We start from the raw sequence: 21,567 nt of genomic DNA, 5'->3' as shown, positions 1-21,567 counted from the left end.
CTCACAACATGAATCAATATTATAGTATAAAGGCAAAGCAACATCAAGAAACTTGCATTGCACCTCTCATTCTGGCGTGAATCAATATCATAGTATAAAGGCAAAGTAACATCAAGACACTTCATATAATCATATTTGATGGAAAAGTGAAACTTTTTGCTTCCAAGAAAGACAAAACCTACCGGCACAACAGTATGATTAAAAAGGACAACAAATGTTGGAACCATGCATTCCATGTATAGCCACCACTCTATAAATAAACGTCAAGCCTTTAGAGCAAAGAATTTGATCTTTGTTTTTTGAGATTCAGCTTCAACAAAAGTTTGAGTCAATAAGAGAATTATGCTCTAGTGTGGCAAAAAGCAGTTTGGAGAATGTGTAGAATTACCGGATTTGGAACAAGACTGAACAAACAACAAAACATATATGTGCTACTAGTACGGGAGTGACATATTAACCGAAGTTATAGAGATGATCAAGACTTGGTGTTAGCATAATTAAGACAGAACAACACAATAAAAATAACATACATATATTTTAGAATCTTGGTGATAATTACGCAATACATCATTATATAGCATTTTTTTTATGAAAACAGGAAACATAAATTTTAAAACCCTGTATAATTATTTTCATTTTGATAAAGTTTTCATAACCAATTGCCTCAAAAAGGAGGACCACCTAACACTAACGCATATATTTCAATTGCTATTTTAGAGCATTATGGTTTAATTTCAATCAACCGGGTTATTCTAAATGTTTCACATTCACCTAAATAGTAAATAGCAATAATTTTAGGTTTATTCAATCAACCGGGTTATTCTAAATGTTTCACATTCACAGTATTTGACTCCCCTACGGCAATATTCCACCACACACACCTCACTTTTTTATGAGCTTTTATGTGTCGGACCATTAGTTAGTCGGTTATCTAGAAAAATAAATAATAAGAAAAGGTAAACTTAAATGAGACAACGAAAATTTCAACTTAATAATAATCCAACAATTAGTTAAATAATTGTTTCCTACACGTTATCTAACACCATAACACCCTTCACAGAAACACGAACCGTCTCTCTGTCGCTCAGTTTCTTCACGACGGCGTACATAACTGCTGCGTATTTACTCCGCTGACCACCGACAAGTATTCTTCCCTAGTAAATGAACTTCTTAGAGAGGTGAAACTAGTAATATGAATCGGCCAAGGGGCGCCGTGGACGCTGGAGGCGGATGGCAGGTGGTTACCAAGAGAAAACAAGCAAGTGATCGGAAAACCAATAAGGATGAGACCTCCATCTTCTTATCAAACCTACCTGATGACTGCACGAACGTAATCTTGTGGAAAATTTTCAAATCTTTTAGAAAAATGGTGGACACATACATACCGGCTTGGAAAGACAGAGGAGGTAGAAAATTCGGTTTTCTAAAATTCCAGTTCGTCAAAGATTCCAACTCCTTGGTGGAGAGCATGAACGCAGTCAAAATCGATGGCATGAAGATTGATGCCAATGTCTCCTTATACCTTAAAAATAGTTGTGGGGGATAGTGAGGGATAAACGCAAACCAATGGCGGGAAGGGAAGACTAGATCAAAACATCAACAAGGGGGCTCGGGGTACAATAATTTGAGTAGAGTGATACCATCAAATCACAGGCCGAATGCGGGGAAAAGCTACAAAGAGGCTTTGAATGGTTATTTTGAAAAGCATGACATAGCTACACGGAAGTTTACCGTCATTCCATCGACGACGTCTCAGTTCTTTGAAGAATGTCAAAAGAAAACGCTAATAGGGGAAGCACACGACATGGAGAAACTTGGTAATCCGGTGAATGTTGGAACTTTGCTCTATAAAATTACAAGGTGGGACTTATCCCACATTGGTGAAAGAGAAAACTTTTTCCCACCTTATATGGCTTGTCCCACTCATTTATTTAAATGGACCAAGTAATGGGTTAAGCAAATTGGGTTTGGGTTGTGGTGTTGGACTAGTCAAATTGGGTTAGTAGTAGGCTTGGATTATTAAACTGGGCTCTTCTTCACTAAATAATATTTTTTTATATATAATCCGAAATTAATTAGTCATTAATTAATTATTTATTTATTTATTACAAAACAAACTCTGTTAAATAAATGATTAACTGCAGTCAGTTTTTAGCAGTTAATTTCGGTTGGTGGTTTACAACCACTTTTGCAAGCCTATAAATGGAGGAATTCAGACAGAATTTGAAGGCTAATGAACCATATACACTTTCTCTCAAAAATTGTCCTTAGTATCAAAAGGGATCATGGTGAATTTCGACAGATTCAAGATCTGTTCTTGAATTGGACTAGTCAAATTGGGCTAGTAGTAGGCTTGGATTATTAAACTGGGCTCTTCTTCACTAAATAATATTTTTTATATATAATCCGAAATTAATTAGTCATTAATTATTTATTTATTTATTTATTACAAAACAAACTCTGTTAAATAAATGATTAACTGCAGTCAGTTTTTAGCAGTTAATTTCGGTTGGTGGTTTACAACCACTTTTGCAAACCTGTAAATGGAGGAATTCAGACAGAATTTGAAGGCTAATGAACCATATACACTTTCTCTCAAAAATCGTCCTTGGTATCAAAAGGGATCATGGTGAATTTCGGCAGATTCAAGATCTGTTCTTGAATTGGTTGTTGTATCCTCAAGACAGACCCATTCCAAGGAAATTTCTGTCTTAGGACACTGCAAAAGCAGGCGTCAATTTGTATAATTTCGTGATTTTATTTTCTGTGTAGTCAACATTCAACTATGTTTTCTGTAATCTAATTCTTGTATATTACATATATTTGAATTTCATTTGTTTTATTTCTATTGGTTTTGTTGATTGTATACTTCTATCATAACAGTGAAAGGTCTAAAAGCGAAGGGTGTAATGGACGTCTCAGTCAAGTACATGGGAGGTCTCCGAGCAATGATAGTTTTTAAAGATGAGGTGGCGGCCAACAATTTTCTCATAGAATTCAACAATCTCGTTCTCTTTCAAGGACAACACTTTGGATATCAAAAAATTGCTTTGATCAAAGTTGAGGGTGTTCCCGTTCATATATGGGACTATCATTGCTTTGAAGCTATTGGAGGTTTATTCGGGAAAGTCTTAACTCCAGTTAAATCACCTTAAAAGACTATAGACATAGCAACAGGTGGATTATGTGTTCTTGTAGAATCCGTCCCCAGGATTGAGAAAGAAGTAGATATTCTTTGGCGTGAGAAAAGATTTTTGGTGAATGTAGCGAAAGACACCTGGCCTTGGGTCCCCAAATTTGTGGATGAGACAACTGAATCACCTGTCGATGAGGAGGAGGAAGAGAAACTTGAAAACATAAAGGACGACTGTGGCATCTCTGAGGATGAAAAGAACCTTGAAGAGGGGGAATTTAGAGTTGAGGATGCTAATGATGATGAAGAAGAGAATGAACAATTTGAGGAAACGGAAATTGAATCTTCTGAAGATGAAGAAGAGGAGGTCATTGGGGCCTCGGTTTCTACAGTGACGGAACTTGTCCCGCCGGTGATTGAAAGGGATAGGGAATCTTCGGTGGTAGCAGAATCGTTTCATAATGATGAGGACATTAATGATGTGTCAACTCCCGAGGTGAACAAAAACGATCGGCAACACGATTACCAATTGGACGAAAATTTAAATGAGGTGGCAACACATGAAAAAGATGATCCCAATGAAAATTTAGTGGAGGTAAGAGGGACCCATAAACGAGATGGGCTAAAAGATAAGGGCAGGAATAAGGCTGAACAGTTAATTGGGTCGGGTTTGCGACCCAATGAGGGATCTAAGTTTATCAACGAAAATTTTGAGAATGAGGATCTAGACCCTAACCCGATTCATGACCTTAATTGCTTTGTCTCATCTTCTCAATTGTGCTCTGATTCGTCGAAAATAATCCTAATTCGGAGACGTGGAGTACCAAAAACACCTTCCAAAAGACCTTCTCATTCTTTGAAGCTAAAGGATACTCTCTGGGTGTCACGACCTTCTCAGGCCTCCACACCTATTATGCCCAGCAAAACTGGTGTTCTAGAAGCAGGTACACATCTAATCAGGGAGGAGTATGGGACGTCTATGCACGAGGATGAAGTAAGGGAGACGATGTATGCGGGAGAATGCCTGGGTTTTAAAATGGATGGCTTCAAGGATCAGGTAAAGTCATTGTTGAATGACGCGGGCGTGAACAATGTTTCTTAATGAATTTCTTATCTTTTAACATTTGGGGGGCTGGAAGTTCCATTAAGATGGATTGGGTAAAAAAATTCAAACGGTATCATAAACTACAATTTTTGGCATTCCAAGAATCCCAATTTCAGGATTCTTCATGTATCCAGTTTCACAACTATTGGGACGCATCAACATTTGAGTATGCTGGCGTTGATGCAAATGGAAGATCAGGAGGATTATTTTGTATTTGGGACCCGTATATATTAAGGCAAAAGACGATTATCCATGATCAGAATTTCGTGGTGGTTATTGGATCGTTACAAGGGATGGAAGAGGACTTGGTAGTCGTAAATGCTTATGCACCACAATGTTAGAGTCAGAAAAATGCTCTTTGGTCAAAACTGATATCAATTATTAACAACACGACAGGATTATGGATACTATGATTTCAATGATGTAAGAAAAAAGGAGGAGAGACTTAATTCAAATTTCTGTGAGATGGGGACAAAAAAACTAAGGTGCTGTTTGTTTTTTCGAAGAGAAAATGTGTGAAGTTTGCAAACCACCTCTGCAATCCTCTACAGCAGAAGAGGCGGAACAAACGGCTGCAGCATGTAATAAAAAGTATGTTTGTTTTTTAACGACTGTAGACTGCTGCAGTAAGTTGAACTAAGACGTGAAGAGGTTTGAAGCAGTTGGTTTAATGTTGCGCCACATAGCACACACGCACCAGTTTTTAAGTCAGAAGTCTTCTGAAAAACAAACAGCTGCGAAGGGCCAAGTGCTGCGCGGCGTAGCAATAAGTGGTTTGAAGTAGTTTTTTAAAAAAAACAAACAGCACCTAAATGAATTCATAAGACAAGCTAATCTCAGGGAATACTCTATGGGTGGAAGGAAATACACATACATGAAGGGGCAAAACTAAGCAAAATTGACCAAGTACTTGTCAACCAAAGCTTCCTCGACTCCTGGCCAAACGTAGCTCTAACCGCCCTTCCAAAAGAATACTTAGATCATTGCCCTCTAATTCTTCTTACTTCCTCGGTTAACTTCGGCCCGCCCCCCTTTCGTTTCTACAATAGCTGGTTGTATCACCCGAACTTCAATAACCTCATACGCATCACTGTGGAAAAATTCCTTTACAATGGGCCACCTGACAAAGTTCTATCAGCTAAGATAAGAAACATCAAAGATGCGATAATTGAATGGAAAATAAAGGAGGGAGAAAAGGAGAGAGGGATGATTTGAAATCTAAAAAATTTGATCAATGATGTTGAACTCATTGCAGAATATAGGCAGCTCTCGAGTGTGGAGATTGAAAACCATTCAGATTGGAACTGGAAATTATTGGAAATAGAACATAGGAGGAAATTCCTTGGTGTCTAAATTGATTCTGGCTGTACATGGGAAGGAAAGGAGCTGGCAACTATTCCCAGCAAAAACAGAAATATTGGGTATTTGGTAAAACATCACCAAAGTAGTAAATGATCTGGAGTTAGAAAATATTGCAATTTTGGAGTGTATGAAATGTAAGCTTGGTAGAGGCGATAAAACATCATTTTGGTGTGAGGATTGGTCAGGAAATGGGGTCCTCAAAGAACTGTTTCCACTACTCTTTAAAGCTGAAAAGGAAAAAAAAACTGTCGTGTGCAAGATAGGGTAAAACAGAACGAGAGTATAAGAACTTTCGAGTGGAAGTGGAAGCGGTCACGATTATCGGACGACGAAGAAATTGAGCGGGTATGCTATGAATTGATTATACAGGCAGCCCATCTTTCAATTGAGGAGGATAAGTGGAACCGGGAATTAGAGAAAAGACAGGTGATACTATCCAATTTTAACTATGAATCATGTATTGCAATTGAAGAAACTTGTGAACATATTTTCTTACACTGCCACTGGGCAAACGAGACATGGGCAATGCTAGAAACGTGGTGTATCATTGATGTTTCTAACCCATCATCAATAGAACAATTGATTTATGCGACAAATCAGCTGTTCCAATTGAATAAACAGAAGAAAGTGGCAAACACAATCATCCTCGTGTCATTATGGTCCATCTGGAAAGCACGAAATGAATGGATTTTCAAAGGAGTAAAAACACCACCATGGAGGTTGATAGAAGAAATTAAATCTCAGGCGTACTTATGGATAAAGAATAGGGGGAATGAAGTGATATTGAACTGGGATACATGGTTGTATTTTCCATTTATGGTGCACTAAGAGGGGCTGGTCGGTTCTTTGGGGGGGGGGGGGGGGGGGGGGGGGGGGAGGGAAACTATAATTTGGGGTAACTTGGTGTCATGGAGAGTGCAGTCAAGTGTGTGTTTGGTGTGCGTAAATGTTTAATGGGGTAGGAATTATTTAGGAGTTGAGTGCTCTCTTTCATGTTTCCTTTCAAAATATGCGTTTTTCTTTTGGTATACTTGGGATGGGGGGAGGGGGTAACTTGGTGATGTGTGTGTGTGTGTGTTTTCTTTTTGTCTGGTTACAATGTGACAGGTATACATACGGAGTGCAACAGAAAGGGGGATAACAAGCACTGATGTTTAAAGACAGGTAATGCATCGATACAAAGGGAAGGAAAATTAACTGGTGGAATCTTGGACATTTTTACCCGTATGGTAAAATCTAAATTAAGGATGGTGAGAGCACAAAAGGAAGACGTGGAATAACGACTGAGACCACAAGATGGAGGTACAAGATGGCTCTTCGCAAACAAAGATGGAGAAATATGGAGACAGAAGGACACAATTACCTCTGAGTAGTGGGATGAGAGCTGGAAGGAATATGGAGTAAAATCGCATGAAAAGGTGAAGCTGATCAGGAAGGAATTGTCATGAAGAAATATTAGCATCAACTTAACTCCAATCATTATGCAAGTCAGGTTGGTGCATAGCGAGAAGGTAATAAAGTAGACAGTTGGGTTTCATGTGTTTGGAAGGAACTGGAAAGGTATAGTTATGGCCGCTGTAAGTTTAATTTAGGTGAAGAGATATAGACGTACACCTTTGTTTCTAGTTTGTATTTGGTTTGGTTTTTATGTTTGTAAACTCTATTGTGAGCCTCAATTTCCTACCGAATGCTCCTTGGTTTTAATGCAACAGGGCTGTTCAAAAAAAAAAAAGTTAAATAATTGCTTATCATATGAATTCATTTAATTAGTTTGATTCGGATAGGTTATATATAATACAATCTAAGTCAATCATTAGAAATTGCATGGTTTGATGCCAACAGATACAAAAACTTGTATTTGTTTTTACAAATAAATTAAATTTCTTATTATTTTTGTATATTTATTTAGTAATTTAAATATATATATATATATATATATATATATATATATATATATATATATATATATATATATATATATATATTAAAAATAAAATTAGAAAGTGAGGGGAAACAAGACCATCCTTCTTTGCGTAACAAACCAGGCCTTATCTTCAATCCACATGTTGGTCAGGACTCATGACAAAAGCATATGGGCACATCAAGAATCAATTGTCCATTTTGCTAGGAAAAGAGGCCATAAGACATAGAAGGTTAAATCAAGCACATACAATCAATCAAAATTCAAACATGCTTGCTAATTAAGCACGGGCGGATAAACAAAACAAAAGTGAATACGAGCAAAAACAAGCTTCTAAACCACAATAAACACATTAGAGTAACAATTAATAATGCATGAATTAGCTAAATAAATAGTGGAGAGAACATATGAAACAGTTAATCGATCAATATTTTGAAGTAAGTATTTTTTTTTTTCTTTCAGTTGTACAAAGATTTCTAGACACTAGCTAGCCTTTTACCCTCCTAAAAAAACAAAGATACCAGTCCTCATGACTTGAACGAATTTCTCGGCTATTCACCTCCTTAATTATATCTGCTTTCAGACTAATTATCAGTGTACTCCAGTCAATCATGAGTAACACTTCACATATGATGGAAAAATGAATCCTTCAGCTCCCAAACCAGAGAGAAACTACCAAATACCAACCAAGGAATACAAGTGAGATGACAACAAAAATGATATTATATATTAGGAACATTAATGATCAACTGAGAAGACAACAAAAGGATACTTGCAACTAGTTTATCAAAGCATAATCAATTAACTGCTATGACATCTAATGATCATATATATGTTTTCTTTTTTAAGAAAGACATAAACTGGAAAGCAAAAGAAATTTTACCTTAGAACAGAAACCCTCAATTTTAAGCTCCTTGACATGGCGAAGGTTTAGTATAAGTCCTTTAAGCCTCTCTTCTTCTATTTCTTTAGGCGGTATCCAACGCCCAAAATTTGTATAACATAAGCTAGCTTCGACTACAGAAGCCACATTTACCAACAAAAGCTTCCACAGCCTACCTTTGATTGTAAGTGATAAAATATGTGGAGCATTGATTTCGATAACATCATCAATGTCTTCAGCATATTTATCCTTTGCATACATCTTTCCAGAAAGCACAAAGTTCTTAACGCTCTTTGAAGTAATATCAAGCCGTCTATAACCATAGCATTTATCCAATACCAAAGTTTCCAATAGAGGACTACCAGAAAATATTTTTTCAATCAAATCTTCATCAAATTTCCCTTTGGAAATGTTCACACTCCGAATCATTTTCCAACTAATCGCCTCAGTTGGATTCAATATGCAGTCCCTTATTGTAGGATCGGTAAAACTTGAACTGTTGAAAAACTTACAGCCAACAGTTATATGACATATGTATAGATTAAGCTCTGCAACGTTACATCTTACAGCATAATGAATCCAATTATTGATGTGTGGTTCAAATTGAGTACAATAATCAATAATCACTTCAAATTTCTTGAGCTTCAGCTGGCGACACTGAGTAAGGGTTTTGTCGACCAAGGAAACAAAATCAGACCACTGGTACTTTTCTTCATCATAATGAAAAATTAGAGTGGGAACCGAAGTCCAAAGATGTTTCCATCGTGTGGAAAGTGTACCTGTTATAATGGCGTCTTTTGTGGAGGGTAAAAGAGAGAGGATTTCAAGAAGCAAGCAATCTGGCAATCCACTGATTCGATCTTCTTTCTCCTCTTTCCCTCCAACTTTTATAACCCCGTCTCTTATCCCCTTGTTTCTTGTGCCATTCTTACCTGTATTTGTTTTCCACTCCAATTCTACTGATGAGTTTACTTTAGGTTTAAAAGAACCCATTCTAACGACGCTACCGTGCACAAAATAATTAAACACCAACCATTAGCATCCTATTCAAACACACAAAATAATGAGGTGGTGTTTGCGTACCTCTCTCTGAAAGTCCGACTTCAGGTGATATCAAACAAAGTCGACGGCGGCTACGGTTTGCGTGACGGAGTGCGTTTTACAATATCTTTTTTTTTTTTTTTTTTATAAAAGTTTATTTATATAATCCATTCGAGCATATCTATTACGTGATCATGAAACAAAGTTCGTATTTTTCCAGCTTTATGCAATAATGTTATATTTAATTTATACAAAAAGTGCAACACCGTTTTAAAATATAACCAAGTGATAAAGGAATAATTTAGTATATATCTTTATTGAGCTTCAAACTATCCTATTTACCCGGTCTAAAATCAAAATATCATATTTATCTGTTTTAATGTTCTAAAATATCAGATTTGCCCAAATTTATTTTTTAAACAATTTTAAACATTTTTAATCAGTTTTTAATTTTTTATAATCATATTAATTTATCAAACAAGACTAGACTAAATTGCCCATTCAATATTAAAATCCAATGATACATTGGATAGATCGACGAATATAGCCCTCAACTGTCTAACCCAATCATGTAGATAGAGAACTAGAGAATGATGGAGAACTGGAGATCCACTCATTCTTATTTGGTTAAATTCTTCTAACACACCCGACGTACACACTGTTGGAATTTTATATATAAAGGAATTGCAAGTTGGCAATTTCCTTTGTATCCCACATTGGTGGAGAGAAGAAACTTTTGAGGGTTTATAAGCCTATTCCCTTGGTAAGTCTTTAAAGGCTTTAGTGGATCAAAGGATTGGGCCAAGCCCACGCGCGCGCCTAGCCTAGCACTAGCCGACGCCGCGAGTGCGCGATTTAGGCGCATGACGCCTCGGTCGCTGGGAGCTGAGGAGCTTTTATTTTTGACAAGTTCGGGTCAAGTCGGTTTGACCGATCCAGGTCAAATGGTTGACTGCCGTTGACTTCGTGGAGGCCAATTCAGGGTATTCTAGAAGGATCAGGAAACGACTTGCTTGGAGAGCAAGCTATCGCCCTAGGGTTTCTGGGGCCGACCTATGGGGGCCCGTTTGATGCCTTCTAGGGTTACAATACCTATAAATACAGCTCCCTAGGAGCCACATGAATACTCACGAAAATCTGAAAGCTCTCCCTCTCTCTGCGGTTTTTCTTCTAGTTTCCAAGTAGTCGCTTTGTGTTTGTCGATTTCCAGTGTTGTTGGAATATCGATCTAGCTGCATTAAATCCTGGGGTTTTTACTATGTTGCTTACAACCTATACAAGCGAAGTAAAAACCTTTAAGGACAGGAATCTGATCCGTGCAGTTGCTTCAAGATCAAGTCAGCAATTAACAGGTCGGTTTTAATTTTCTGTCTTGTGTTTAATTCGTCCAATAACAGGACAGTCTTCTTCTACCTTTCTTATAATCAGATCTAGTCGAGAAGGATAGATCTGGTTTCTGGACGAAACTTGGTAAATTTAATAATAATAATTGAATTTATTATTCGCAACTAATCGACATATAATTCACAATATTATTTGTCGGTTTCCTTGCGTGTCTTTTAGTTTGATTTACAACACACACTCCTTTCATTCAGGTTGTGACACCAATTCGTCATCCACCATCTTATCTAAGATATGAGACTCTTCTTCGTTCATAGCATTGATTGAGGTGTAAATTGATTGGATTTTTGGGGTAAATTGATTTGGATTTTTGGGGAGATCGATTTGGAATTTTGGTTTTGGTGTTGGCTTATTCTTGAAAGTAGATGGCTAGTTCTATTTTGCTCTGGAAAGTTTAATGCTAATGTTTGTTTCAACTCATTGCTAGTGCTTTTTTTTTTTCGAAATGTTGGAGCTCTGGCTGGTTTTGTTCCTAAAAATTCAAGCTTATATAAGTAATATATTGAATGTATAATGCTAATGTTGGTTCATATTGAAAGTACATTGTCTTTGCTGGCTACACTTGAAAGTTTTAATCCTCTAATGAGCTAATTTCTGGTGTTGTCGGTTGTTTATTCTTGAAGTTCATAGTTCCATGGTTTTTTTAGCTGATTCGTAGGGTACCTTGCATGTTTCTTGCCTTTTTTTTGGCCTTATCTTAAAGTTTTGATATGTTAATTTAGACTTTTGTGATTTATGTTTTATATATTTCTGTATTTTTTTGGTCAACTTCATTTACTTTGTGTTTGATTCTTATTGTTGTACCTTGGTATTTCTGTAAATGGGTATCCAACATAAATCATCTGAGTTTGGTTTACAATTGTCATGAATTCACATAAAAGCAAAGGATTAGAGCCTGTGGAAACGTCATGATTGAGATGATACCATTGTACTTTTGGACAAAAGGTTATAGATTGCCCTTGATAGTTTTATTAGAGTGAAAAAATGTTTACTTTTAAAGATTGAGTAACTATTGGTGTCTGTGTTGCATGTGTATTTCACATCAGTTCACAAACAATTCTTACCATTAATTCATTAGTTGTAATCACACATTCAATGTTTAATTGGCAAAGAAAACAAATAATTTTTTGATTGTAGCCGATTGCAAAATAAATCTGATCACACCTTCTCAAAAAAATTGAAGTGATCGATACTTCTAATCAGGAATTGAATATTCCATTAACTAATAAAAACATGAATGTACATGATGTAGTCGATTATTGTGTTGATCGTGCAACAGACTTGGCGAGAAGAAGGTTGAAAAAAGACGCAGGTTATGTTGATCGTACAGCTGAACGTAAGTCAAAGGAATAAGATATACATGCACTACAAGAAAGTAGAGTATTACCGGCGACAGGTGTCATCGCTAAAAGTGGGGCTTGTTGCCGCTACAACGTCGACGCTAATGTTTTGTCGCTATTAATCAAACTGTCGCCGCTAACGCGTGTCTGTCGTTGCTAACGACTTGTTGCCGCTAATAAGCTCACGTCGCCGCTAATAAGCTCACGTCACCACTAAAGACGGGTCGCCGGTAATAACCTATTGTCGCCACTAAAGGCGTCGCCGGTATTGGTGTTTTTCTTTTATATATATATATATATATATATATATATATATATATATATATATATATATATATATTTCACATTAAATTAAAAAAAAAACTGGTATGATATTAATTAATCTAATCCTACATCATTCCATTCCAAAATATTAATACAATATCCGTTTAAAATACTCGTCTGATTTAACATATAACAAAATATCGAAAATACTAGTAGAAAATACTTGCACAAATAAAACATAAAAAAATTCTACAACTGTCTACTTGTCATCATCGCTCTCCTCGTTTCCTCTAGTTTCATTTCGTTGTGGCAATGAACGAAACCAATCTTCAAGTGCAGCACTACATGCTGGATCTTTTAACATTGTTTGAAGCATTTCCAACTACAAATAAAACAACATAGTCTTATAAGTTAAACTAGCATTATAACATTCTATATACAAAATATACATTCCACATATTGCGTATAAAACATTATAACATTGTACTATAACTAACAATTACCAAAATTTGAAACTATTACTAAACCAACCATTACCAACATTTTAAACAATTACCAAAATTAAATAGTCTTGTCACCTGTGATTGTGGTGGTGGTTGTGTCAGTGGTTGTTCCTGATCGTACATCGACACAACCGTAGAAAGTTTACGCCCGATGCCTCTGATATGGCCACATCGAACACCCAATATTTTTTCAAAACAATTTTGTGTATCCTTTGGTGTTAGACCGCTGGCTTCAGAAGAAGCTTGAGTTTGTTGACTGATCTCAAAGAGTAAAACATTCTGTATTTTCAAAAAAGAAATAAATATTATAAAAGTTTGATTACTAACTACCCTTTGACGATATAAGCACTTATATGAAAATACAAATTAACCACTTACGTATGTTGCTCGACTGTAGGATTACTAAACACCCATTGGTGATTAGTATTGGTTTTACGAAATGCTTCGATTCGAGCGATGTCCTATTTAACATTAAAAATTAGATTAATTATAATTTAAATAAACAGTTAAATATATCATAGCTTACTTCTTTGAAACATGCATTGCTATAGGAGCACGATCCCCCTCTGTTTACAACTTGTTGTTGTGCACAGACTCCTTTGTTTGACACCGAACGCTTTAGAAATTCTGGAGTTTGAAAATGCTCGACTGCTTGCACCCAATTTTCACGTGACATACCATCGGGGGGGTTGGCGAATGCCCTTGGTATATCTGTAAGCCCCCCGACATTCTCAAAATAAGTATATGCTTTATTTTTTCGGCCTCTATAATTCTTTGCAAGGTCGCATCAATGCTCTGCAACAACTGAGCACGCTCGGGATCCAAGTTAACCTTATCTAAATCAAACTTATTCTACAAATACAAAAAAGTTAGTTAGTTAAATACCAATTAGAACTAAACTTAAAATGTTGTCCAAGTTACCTTTAAATGAACCACTGTGGCATTCCTTAAAGCGGGGGAAACATTATCCCAACCAGATACGTTCAAAGGGATGTTCATCCATATATACTTCCCAATCTCACTGGTAAACCAATTACCATGGTTCACGACAGGGGAATATGTCAGCTCCCTATCGAAATCCAAATCTACAGGCTTTCCTTTGTTTGCCCGTATTATCTTTGATAGTTGAATGTTTTTTGCTAGGCCTTTACTTTTTTTAGGGAGCTCAGCTGAAAAATATAATTAAAAATATTAGCCACGATAGCTTATAATAAATGGATAAAAATATCTAACAAATATATCATAATAAGATTTACCATCCTGTTCGTGTTGAGCACGACCAAAGCCTACGAGAGGTGGTGGATCCCCGGCTCCATCACATCCATGTCCTAAGCCCATAACATCCGCCATCACGTAGAAGAGTATCGCCCAACTAAAGCCCATATATAGCCTGCAAAATTACAATATGAATAGAATTTACACATATTACATATACAAAAATAATACAATTTCTATTATAACATTGTAATTTCCAAATTGCATACAAATACATACACAATATAACATCATACTTTTTTTCTCCATAAAACATGATAAAACATACATAATCACTCAAAAATCATCAATTTACAGCCAAACAAGAGGCTTGGTCGATACTCAAAATCACAATATGAATAAAAGTTACAACATTATAGTTTCCAAATGGCCTACAAATACACAAACTATATATGTAATTTTCTATACATACAAATACACATATAAATAATAATACTTCCCATTATCGCATCCTACTTTGTTTTTTTGTTTTTTTTCTTCATTTTTTTCAGTATAGCATTCTAGTTTCCAAATTGCATACAATACATACACATATTACATATACATTACAAATATACATACATTATACGTACTTACAAAAATACATACAAATACATATGTACCTACACATAATATAAATACAAAAATACATAAGTTATATAGGAACCTGGATGTGTAATCTAGTGGAGAAGGGTGGTGATGACGTATTGACACAACTTTCCAACAATCAAGTTTTTTCCGACAAAATTCCGGCAGAAAACGAAAAAAACCCGCTAGAGATTGAAAAAATCTACAAGGGCTGCAACAATACCACTCTTAAATCAGTAGGAGAAGAAAATTAAAACAAAAAAACGATGGAGAATGAGGCAAAAACCACCTGTGGTCGCCGGATTTACTTCCTCGTCGCCGGTAGATTGATTCGTCGTCGCCGGTGATACGAGTCTTCGACGAAATTGACAGAATGGAGGCTGGGTCGGCGGTGTTGGCGGTCTTGTCGCAGGAATGATGGTTGCCGCGATTGATCGTCGAACGAAATTTAGTCGGCTAGGTTTCACAGACACGATACACGGAAAGGAATGGAAAGGAAGTTGGAAGGGGGTTATCTGTAAAGGGCTTTAGCGGCGACGTGTATTAGCGGCGACACTGAGGAATTAGCGGCGACAAGGAGGCATTAGCGGCGACCACCTGGAGGGAAAAGTCAGCGCCTTTTCTTGCTCCGTTTAAACCCTACGATTGAAACCAAATCGAACCGATGTGGCTCGTTTGACGCGGATCGCTAAATGGGGGCATTAGTGGCGATACCTTTAGCGGCGACGCCTAGCATTAGCGGCGACATGTAATGCATCAATTACATGTCGCCGCTAATGCTAGGCGTCGTCGCTAATGCCCCCATTTCTTGTAGTGTTGTGATTTAGAAGTCAAGGTTATTATGGTCTATTTGACTATTTTTTTTTTTTATTTTTAGTGATTTTAAAATATAAAAAAAAGATTATTAAATAATAAAAAATGTTTAAAAAATAGATTTGGATAAATCCGATATTTTAAAACATTAAGAATGACGAATATGATATTTAGAGTTTAAGCTGGGCAAATATGATATTTAGATGTTTAATAAGAGAATATACGAATGAGTTAACTTGAAGCCCATACATGCATGATTTTGTGTTAGTTTTCAAACATAAGGCCACGTAAGCCATTGAAGTTGAATGTGATTCCTCTATATATCATAATCCATGTACTATCTTAATTGCATTTAATGGTTGTGCCATATGCATATATTACATAAAAAATATTTCAATGTGCGTTGTTTGAGTTTTGAAAAAGATGAAGATGATATGAGCACTTCAAGAAATAGAGGCTTGATCGGTGAAAAATGTTATCGGAAAAGTGGTCGATTCGTCGTTAGAAAAACTCCTGTCGTCGTTGGAAAAACGGGGGTGGATTACACCCCGATGTAGTTTTCTCGAAATCGTCGTCGGAGAAGATAATGTGGAAGGTGTTATGAAGGTAACCGAGAAGTAGGGTTTTTTTGAAGAGCTCTCAATCTAGCTTCAAGGTCATTAGCGGCGATAGGCCTTAGTAGCAGTGACCTTTAGTGGTAAATGGAGGGAAAACTCTGCAGTCATTTTTTTAGAGTATTAGCGGTGACATTGTCGCCGTTGTTGGTATCACTGATATTACATTCATTCAACAAACAAAACTCGACCGTTGGATTGAGTTGTGAGATCAACGAATGGGGTGCTGCCCGGAAACATCACACGGATCGTGGCTTACTATCAATACCGGCGGCATAGACATTGCCGACGACATGGCGGAATTCAGATGTCGCCAGTAATGCCTATGTCACACGGAATGTCGTCGCCAGTATTACTAAGATTTCTTGTAGTGGACATTGCAATGAGTGAGAAGTTGCCTTTTTTTTTTTTTAACAAATGACTTGCTATAAAATAGCAACATATGTTATGTATAACGTTTTTGGGTAGGTTGACTTCTTGCATGATTTGTACTTAATTTAAAATGTTGCATATTTTGTATAAAAGCTAACATTGTCGCATAAATTAGGAAAAACACAAAAGCTTGTAGCATAAATAACGAATTAACCCTTATTTTAGACATGAAAAAAAAAGTTAAGATGTTCTTTTTATAAAAGAATAAAAGAATAGGTATATATATATATATATATATATATATATATATATATATATATATATATATATATATATATATATATATATATATATATATATAGGGTTAAGTTATTTTGTTTTCACTTAATCATACATGCACACAATAGATAGTGAAAACATTTGAACCTAAGTCTATATAGGGTTAAGTTATTTTGTTTTCACTTAATCATACATGCACACAATAGATAGTGAAAACATTTGAACCTAAGTCTATATATAGGGTTAAGTTATTTTGTTTTCACTATATATTGAAATGACTAATCTAACCTATTTCTAAAGTAGACCTTAAATTCACCTATGTCCATGACGGGACTTGAACCCTCAACCTCAAAGATGAAGGGCAACACCAGATACCGCTAGATTATAAGCCCTTTGGTAGGTATTTTTATATAAAAGGGGTTGTAACATAAAGCGAGCGTTTCCAAGTTTTAAAATAGTATTTAAAAGTCAAATTGACCTTTTCCAAGTCTGAATCAAAACCTAAGAAGGTCTTTGGGATTCCATTTGAAAACTTTTGACTTATTAGTTTTTCAAAAAGCCAATAAGTCAAAAATAATGTTTGGCAATTGCAAAAATCATTTTTAAAATAAATTAAAAACACCTTCAAAAAGGAGTTTTTTGAAAAGTTAGACATACCTCACATTTTGGAAAGTCATAAGTCAATAAGTCATTTTGATTGTTTTACATGTATAAGCTAGCCAAACATTTTTTAACTTATTGACTTATTATTTTACCCACCAATAAAGTTAATCCAAACACTTTTTTCAAAAACTCCTTTTAGAAAAGTCATAAATCAATAAGTTATTTTACCAGAAGTCATTTTAGAGTTTAAAAATCAATCTCAAACACCCCCTAAACTTGAAAGAAAAATCCCATTGAGACGTAAAGCTTTTCAGCAATGTTTCTATGTTTCCAGAAACTCGGCTACCCGAGTGCTGATTTTCAAGATTTAAATTATAAGGATTATTTCAGGTACTAATAATTTCAACTTAATTGCTTTATGTCATATTTTTGTGGAACGAAACCATTTAAAGTTCACCTAATTGCAATTATTTGAGCTTTGTGTGATCAGTAGGGTTGTGCATCATAATGCACAAACCGCCCACACCGTACCTTATAATGAGGTATTAGAGTTATATTTTAAATTATTTTTGGTTAGTGTTGATCATTATGTCACAAAAGAAATATATGGAAAAGTCAAAATATAAGGATTGGAGAGCAACAGTAGATACAGATACAAACCGGCAACATAGCCAAACAAATAATACATCCAATAACATTTGAAAATTTTAAAATCAAATGATCGAAAGAAAAAGAAATTATAATCATGACAAATTTATTTGGAAAGAATCTGAAACTTGGCTTTACTTTGGCATTTATTACTTTGGGCGGGTGACATAATCATGTTTTTGCATTTTCCTAATTTTTAGAAAAAAGTGTCATAACTCATAGAAGAAGAGAGATTAAGAGCAAAAACAAACGAATGAAAATACAATAAAAGAATTAGAGTATCAACTAACAAGGCATTAGCTAAATTTAGAAAGAACACATCAAACAGCCAAACGATCAATATTTTGAATCCAAAGTAAACTTTACAAAATAGAAAAGAAAAAAAAGATGAAAACATGTCACACATAAGTAAACTTCCTAAATATGAATTCAAAGCATCATCAATAAATTAACCTCATCATCTTTGGGACAATGATCATGCAAGAGCAAATCCCTATTTCCACTTTCAACAGAATCATCTGACTCCAGCCAATCATCATGAATGACAACTGGAAACTTCATATTTGATGGAAAAATGAAACCTTTAGCTTCTAAACAAGAAAGAACCTGACAACCAAAGAATACAAGTGAGAAGACATCAAAAATGAAATTATATCAGGATCATAGATTGAATGAGAAGACAATAAAAGGATAGTTGAAATAAGTTAACAAAAGATAATCAATAAAGTACTACTACAACTAATGATCATATGGAATTTACATTTTACAAAGACAATAATTGTGAAAGCAAAAGAAATTATACCTCAGAACATAAAACCCCAATTTTAAGCTCCTTGACATGTCGAAGTTTTACTATAAATCCTTTCAACATCTCGTCTTTCTCTTCATCATGTGTTATCTTGTATCGCCTAATCTTTTTATAATCTAAGTTAGCTTCAACTAAAGAAGACACATTTACCAACAAAAGCTTCCACGACATCAAATTACCTTGGATTGTTAGTGATAAAATATTAGGAGCATTGATTTCAATAATATTGCTTAAAGCATCAGGAAGCATGTTGTATCCATGGAACACCAAGTTCTTACCGCTTTTTGAAGTAATATCAAGACGCCTATAACCATGGCAATATCTGAAGACCAAAGTTTCCAATAGAGGACTACCAGATAATATGTTTTCAATCAAATCTTCATCTAAATATGCAAAGCAGATACACAAACTCCTAAGATTTTTCCAACCAATCGCCCCAGTTGTATCCAGTATGCAGCATCTTAATGTCAGTTTAGTAAAACATGAGTTGATGAAGAAAAACTGATCTAATAGAAACCCAACTCCGGCTTCGTAATTCCATAGTGCTAAATTAAGCTCTTCAACGTTACGATTTACAGCATAACAAATCCATGTTTTGATTCGAGATTCAGATTGAGTATCATAAGTGACAGACACTAGGAATTTCTTGAGCTTCAATCCGCTACATTGAGCTAGGGTTTGGTCGACGAACAAAATGTAATTGGACCACAGGAGATTATCACCAATTTCTTTGAAAACGAGAGCAGGAAGCAAAGTCCAGAGATTTTTCCATCGTTTAGAGAGAGTACCTGTTCTAATGGCGCCTATTTGTGGAGGGTAAACGCGACAGGATTTCTAGAAGCAAGCAATCCGGCAACCCACTGATTCGATCCTCTTCCCCCTTCTCCACGATTTCTTGCAACTTTATCCGTTTTTTGGGAATTCTAGTTTGGTTTTGTTCTTCTTCCTCCCTTTCCATGGCGGCTATAGAGCGCCCGGCTGCTCTCCTTACGAAAAATTAAACAAACATCAAATTAGACGTAACTATATACAAATGCTGAAATGAAGTTTTCGTTTACCCCTAAACTTTGAAAAATAATATAATTCAGCCCTATAAAATGATAATTAGTTCGATCTTTTAGAAAAGCAACATCTAATATGAGCATTATTATAACTTTCGCTTGTTTGAAGTGTTCATTCTATATTGTTTGTAACTTTTGGATGAATTAAATGTACTCGTGGCCTTCGTCATGTATGTATATATGCAAAGGAGTATAACTTATAACTGTAGGTAAGTCTAAGAAAAACATGTATTTTTTTTCCTAACTGTATCAAATGATGTTAATTTTTTTCTTCTTTTAAGAAGATGACAATACATATGATATTTGGAGAACAGAAAGAAAATTAAGAGCAAATTTGTATAACGGTAGGACTTAATAGGAAAAACTTCAATCGTCACTCTTTTATTATTGTTAAGCCATTCTTATTGTATTGAGTGCAAACAATACCTGTATCGATTTTGCAGGATTAACTCATATATATTTATTAAGTTCTTAAGTAAAAGAAATAACATTGTAGACTTAACTTCTAGATACACATTAATGTGTATTAGGGTTTTACAATTTAAGGAATATATAAATTCTTGCATGTATCACAACTTCACAAACATTAGACAACATCAGACTAAAACTCAACATTATATATAACCACCACTTGTTAAAACCACAAGCTTTATAGAGCTAAACAATGATGCAACTCATATAAAAGGCCGAATCAAAAGAACAAACAGTCAGCCAAACAAAAAAAAATGACCATGTACGCGACATTTACAGATTTCTACTATAAAGGCTCCAAATCTCAATAGCATATATTGTGACTTCATACACGTGACAATATTAGACTCGAAATCTCAATAGCATATATAACAACCACACCACTTATGCTCAATTCATGTGTTGGTTAAGGAAAAAAAATACCAAGAAACATTTGTCCAATTTGGTCAAGAAAATCCCCTTACTCTGTTAACCATACAAGATTGGAGATTACATTCTAAATTATAATCAATGCATTGGAATAACAACTAATAATGCATTAGCTAAATAAAGAGAGAACACATAAGCACTTAATCAATCACTATTTTGAAATAAGAAATGATCCACAAGCCAAAGGATATGACCCAATGGAACCAAGTACACCTTACCAAAACAAACAGAAAAAGGAAATGAAAATAGTTCACGAAAACTAAAATGCCTTAACATGAATTCAAAGCATCAAGATACATTTGTCCATTTTGCACAAAAAAATGCCATAACTCATAGATATGAATTTAAAGCATCATCAGTCTTCTGTTTCAGCTGAATCGCTATCAGATCAATCATAATCATAATAAGCATCAGGAAGTTGATGGAAATTTGAAACCTTTATCTTTCAAACGAGACACAACCTACCACAAAACCATATGAGTGAGAACCTTGCAATGTATCACGTATGTATTAATAATGAATGCAACAAACAAAAATATAACTTGCAATGAAAATCCATAACTACAGAGAGAAAACCAAGGGCATAAACAAAGACATTCATGATCCATAAGTTTAACAAATACTCTGCAACATGTTGACATTAATTATTTTGACTTGAAGCAGATAACCAGTTA

At 35.3% G+C, this 21,567-nt stretch overlaps 1 protein-coding gene and 1 pseudogene across 1 annotated transcript; both read right to left on the bottom strand.

Annotated features, from left to right (window-relative positions):
* Positions 1-8,365: 8,365 nt before the first annotated feature.
* LOC111880659 (F-box protein At5g03100) lies at positions 8,366-9,543 on the bottom strand. The gene has a single exon (XM_023877077.3). The coding sequence runs from the start codon at positions 9,395-9,397 to the stop codon at positions 8,366-8,368; it is 1,032 nt and encodes a 343-aa protein (XP_023732845.3). The 5' UTR covers positions 9,398-9,543.
* Positions 9,544-14,144: 4,601 nt separating this feature from the next.
* LOC111880657 (putative F-box/LRR-repeat protein At3g18150) lies at positions 14,145-19,890 on the bottom strand (annotated as a pseudogene).
* Between the last annotated feature and the right edge of the window lie 1,677 nt (positions 19,891-21,567).

The sequence above is a fragment of the Lactuca sativa genome, chromosome 7 (assembly GCF_002870075.4).
Source record: "Lactuca sativa cultivar Salinas chromosome 7, Lsat_Salinas_v11, whole genome shotgun sequence".
Lineage (NCBI taxonomy): Eukaryota > Viridiplantae > Streptophyta > Magnoliopsida > Asterales > Asteraceae > Lactuca > Lactuca sativa.
This window is presented reverse-complemented; position numbering and strand designations above follow the sequence as displayed.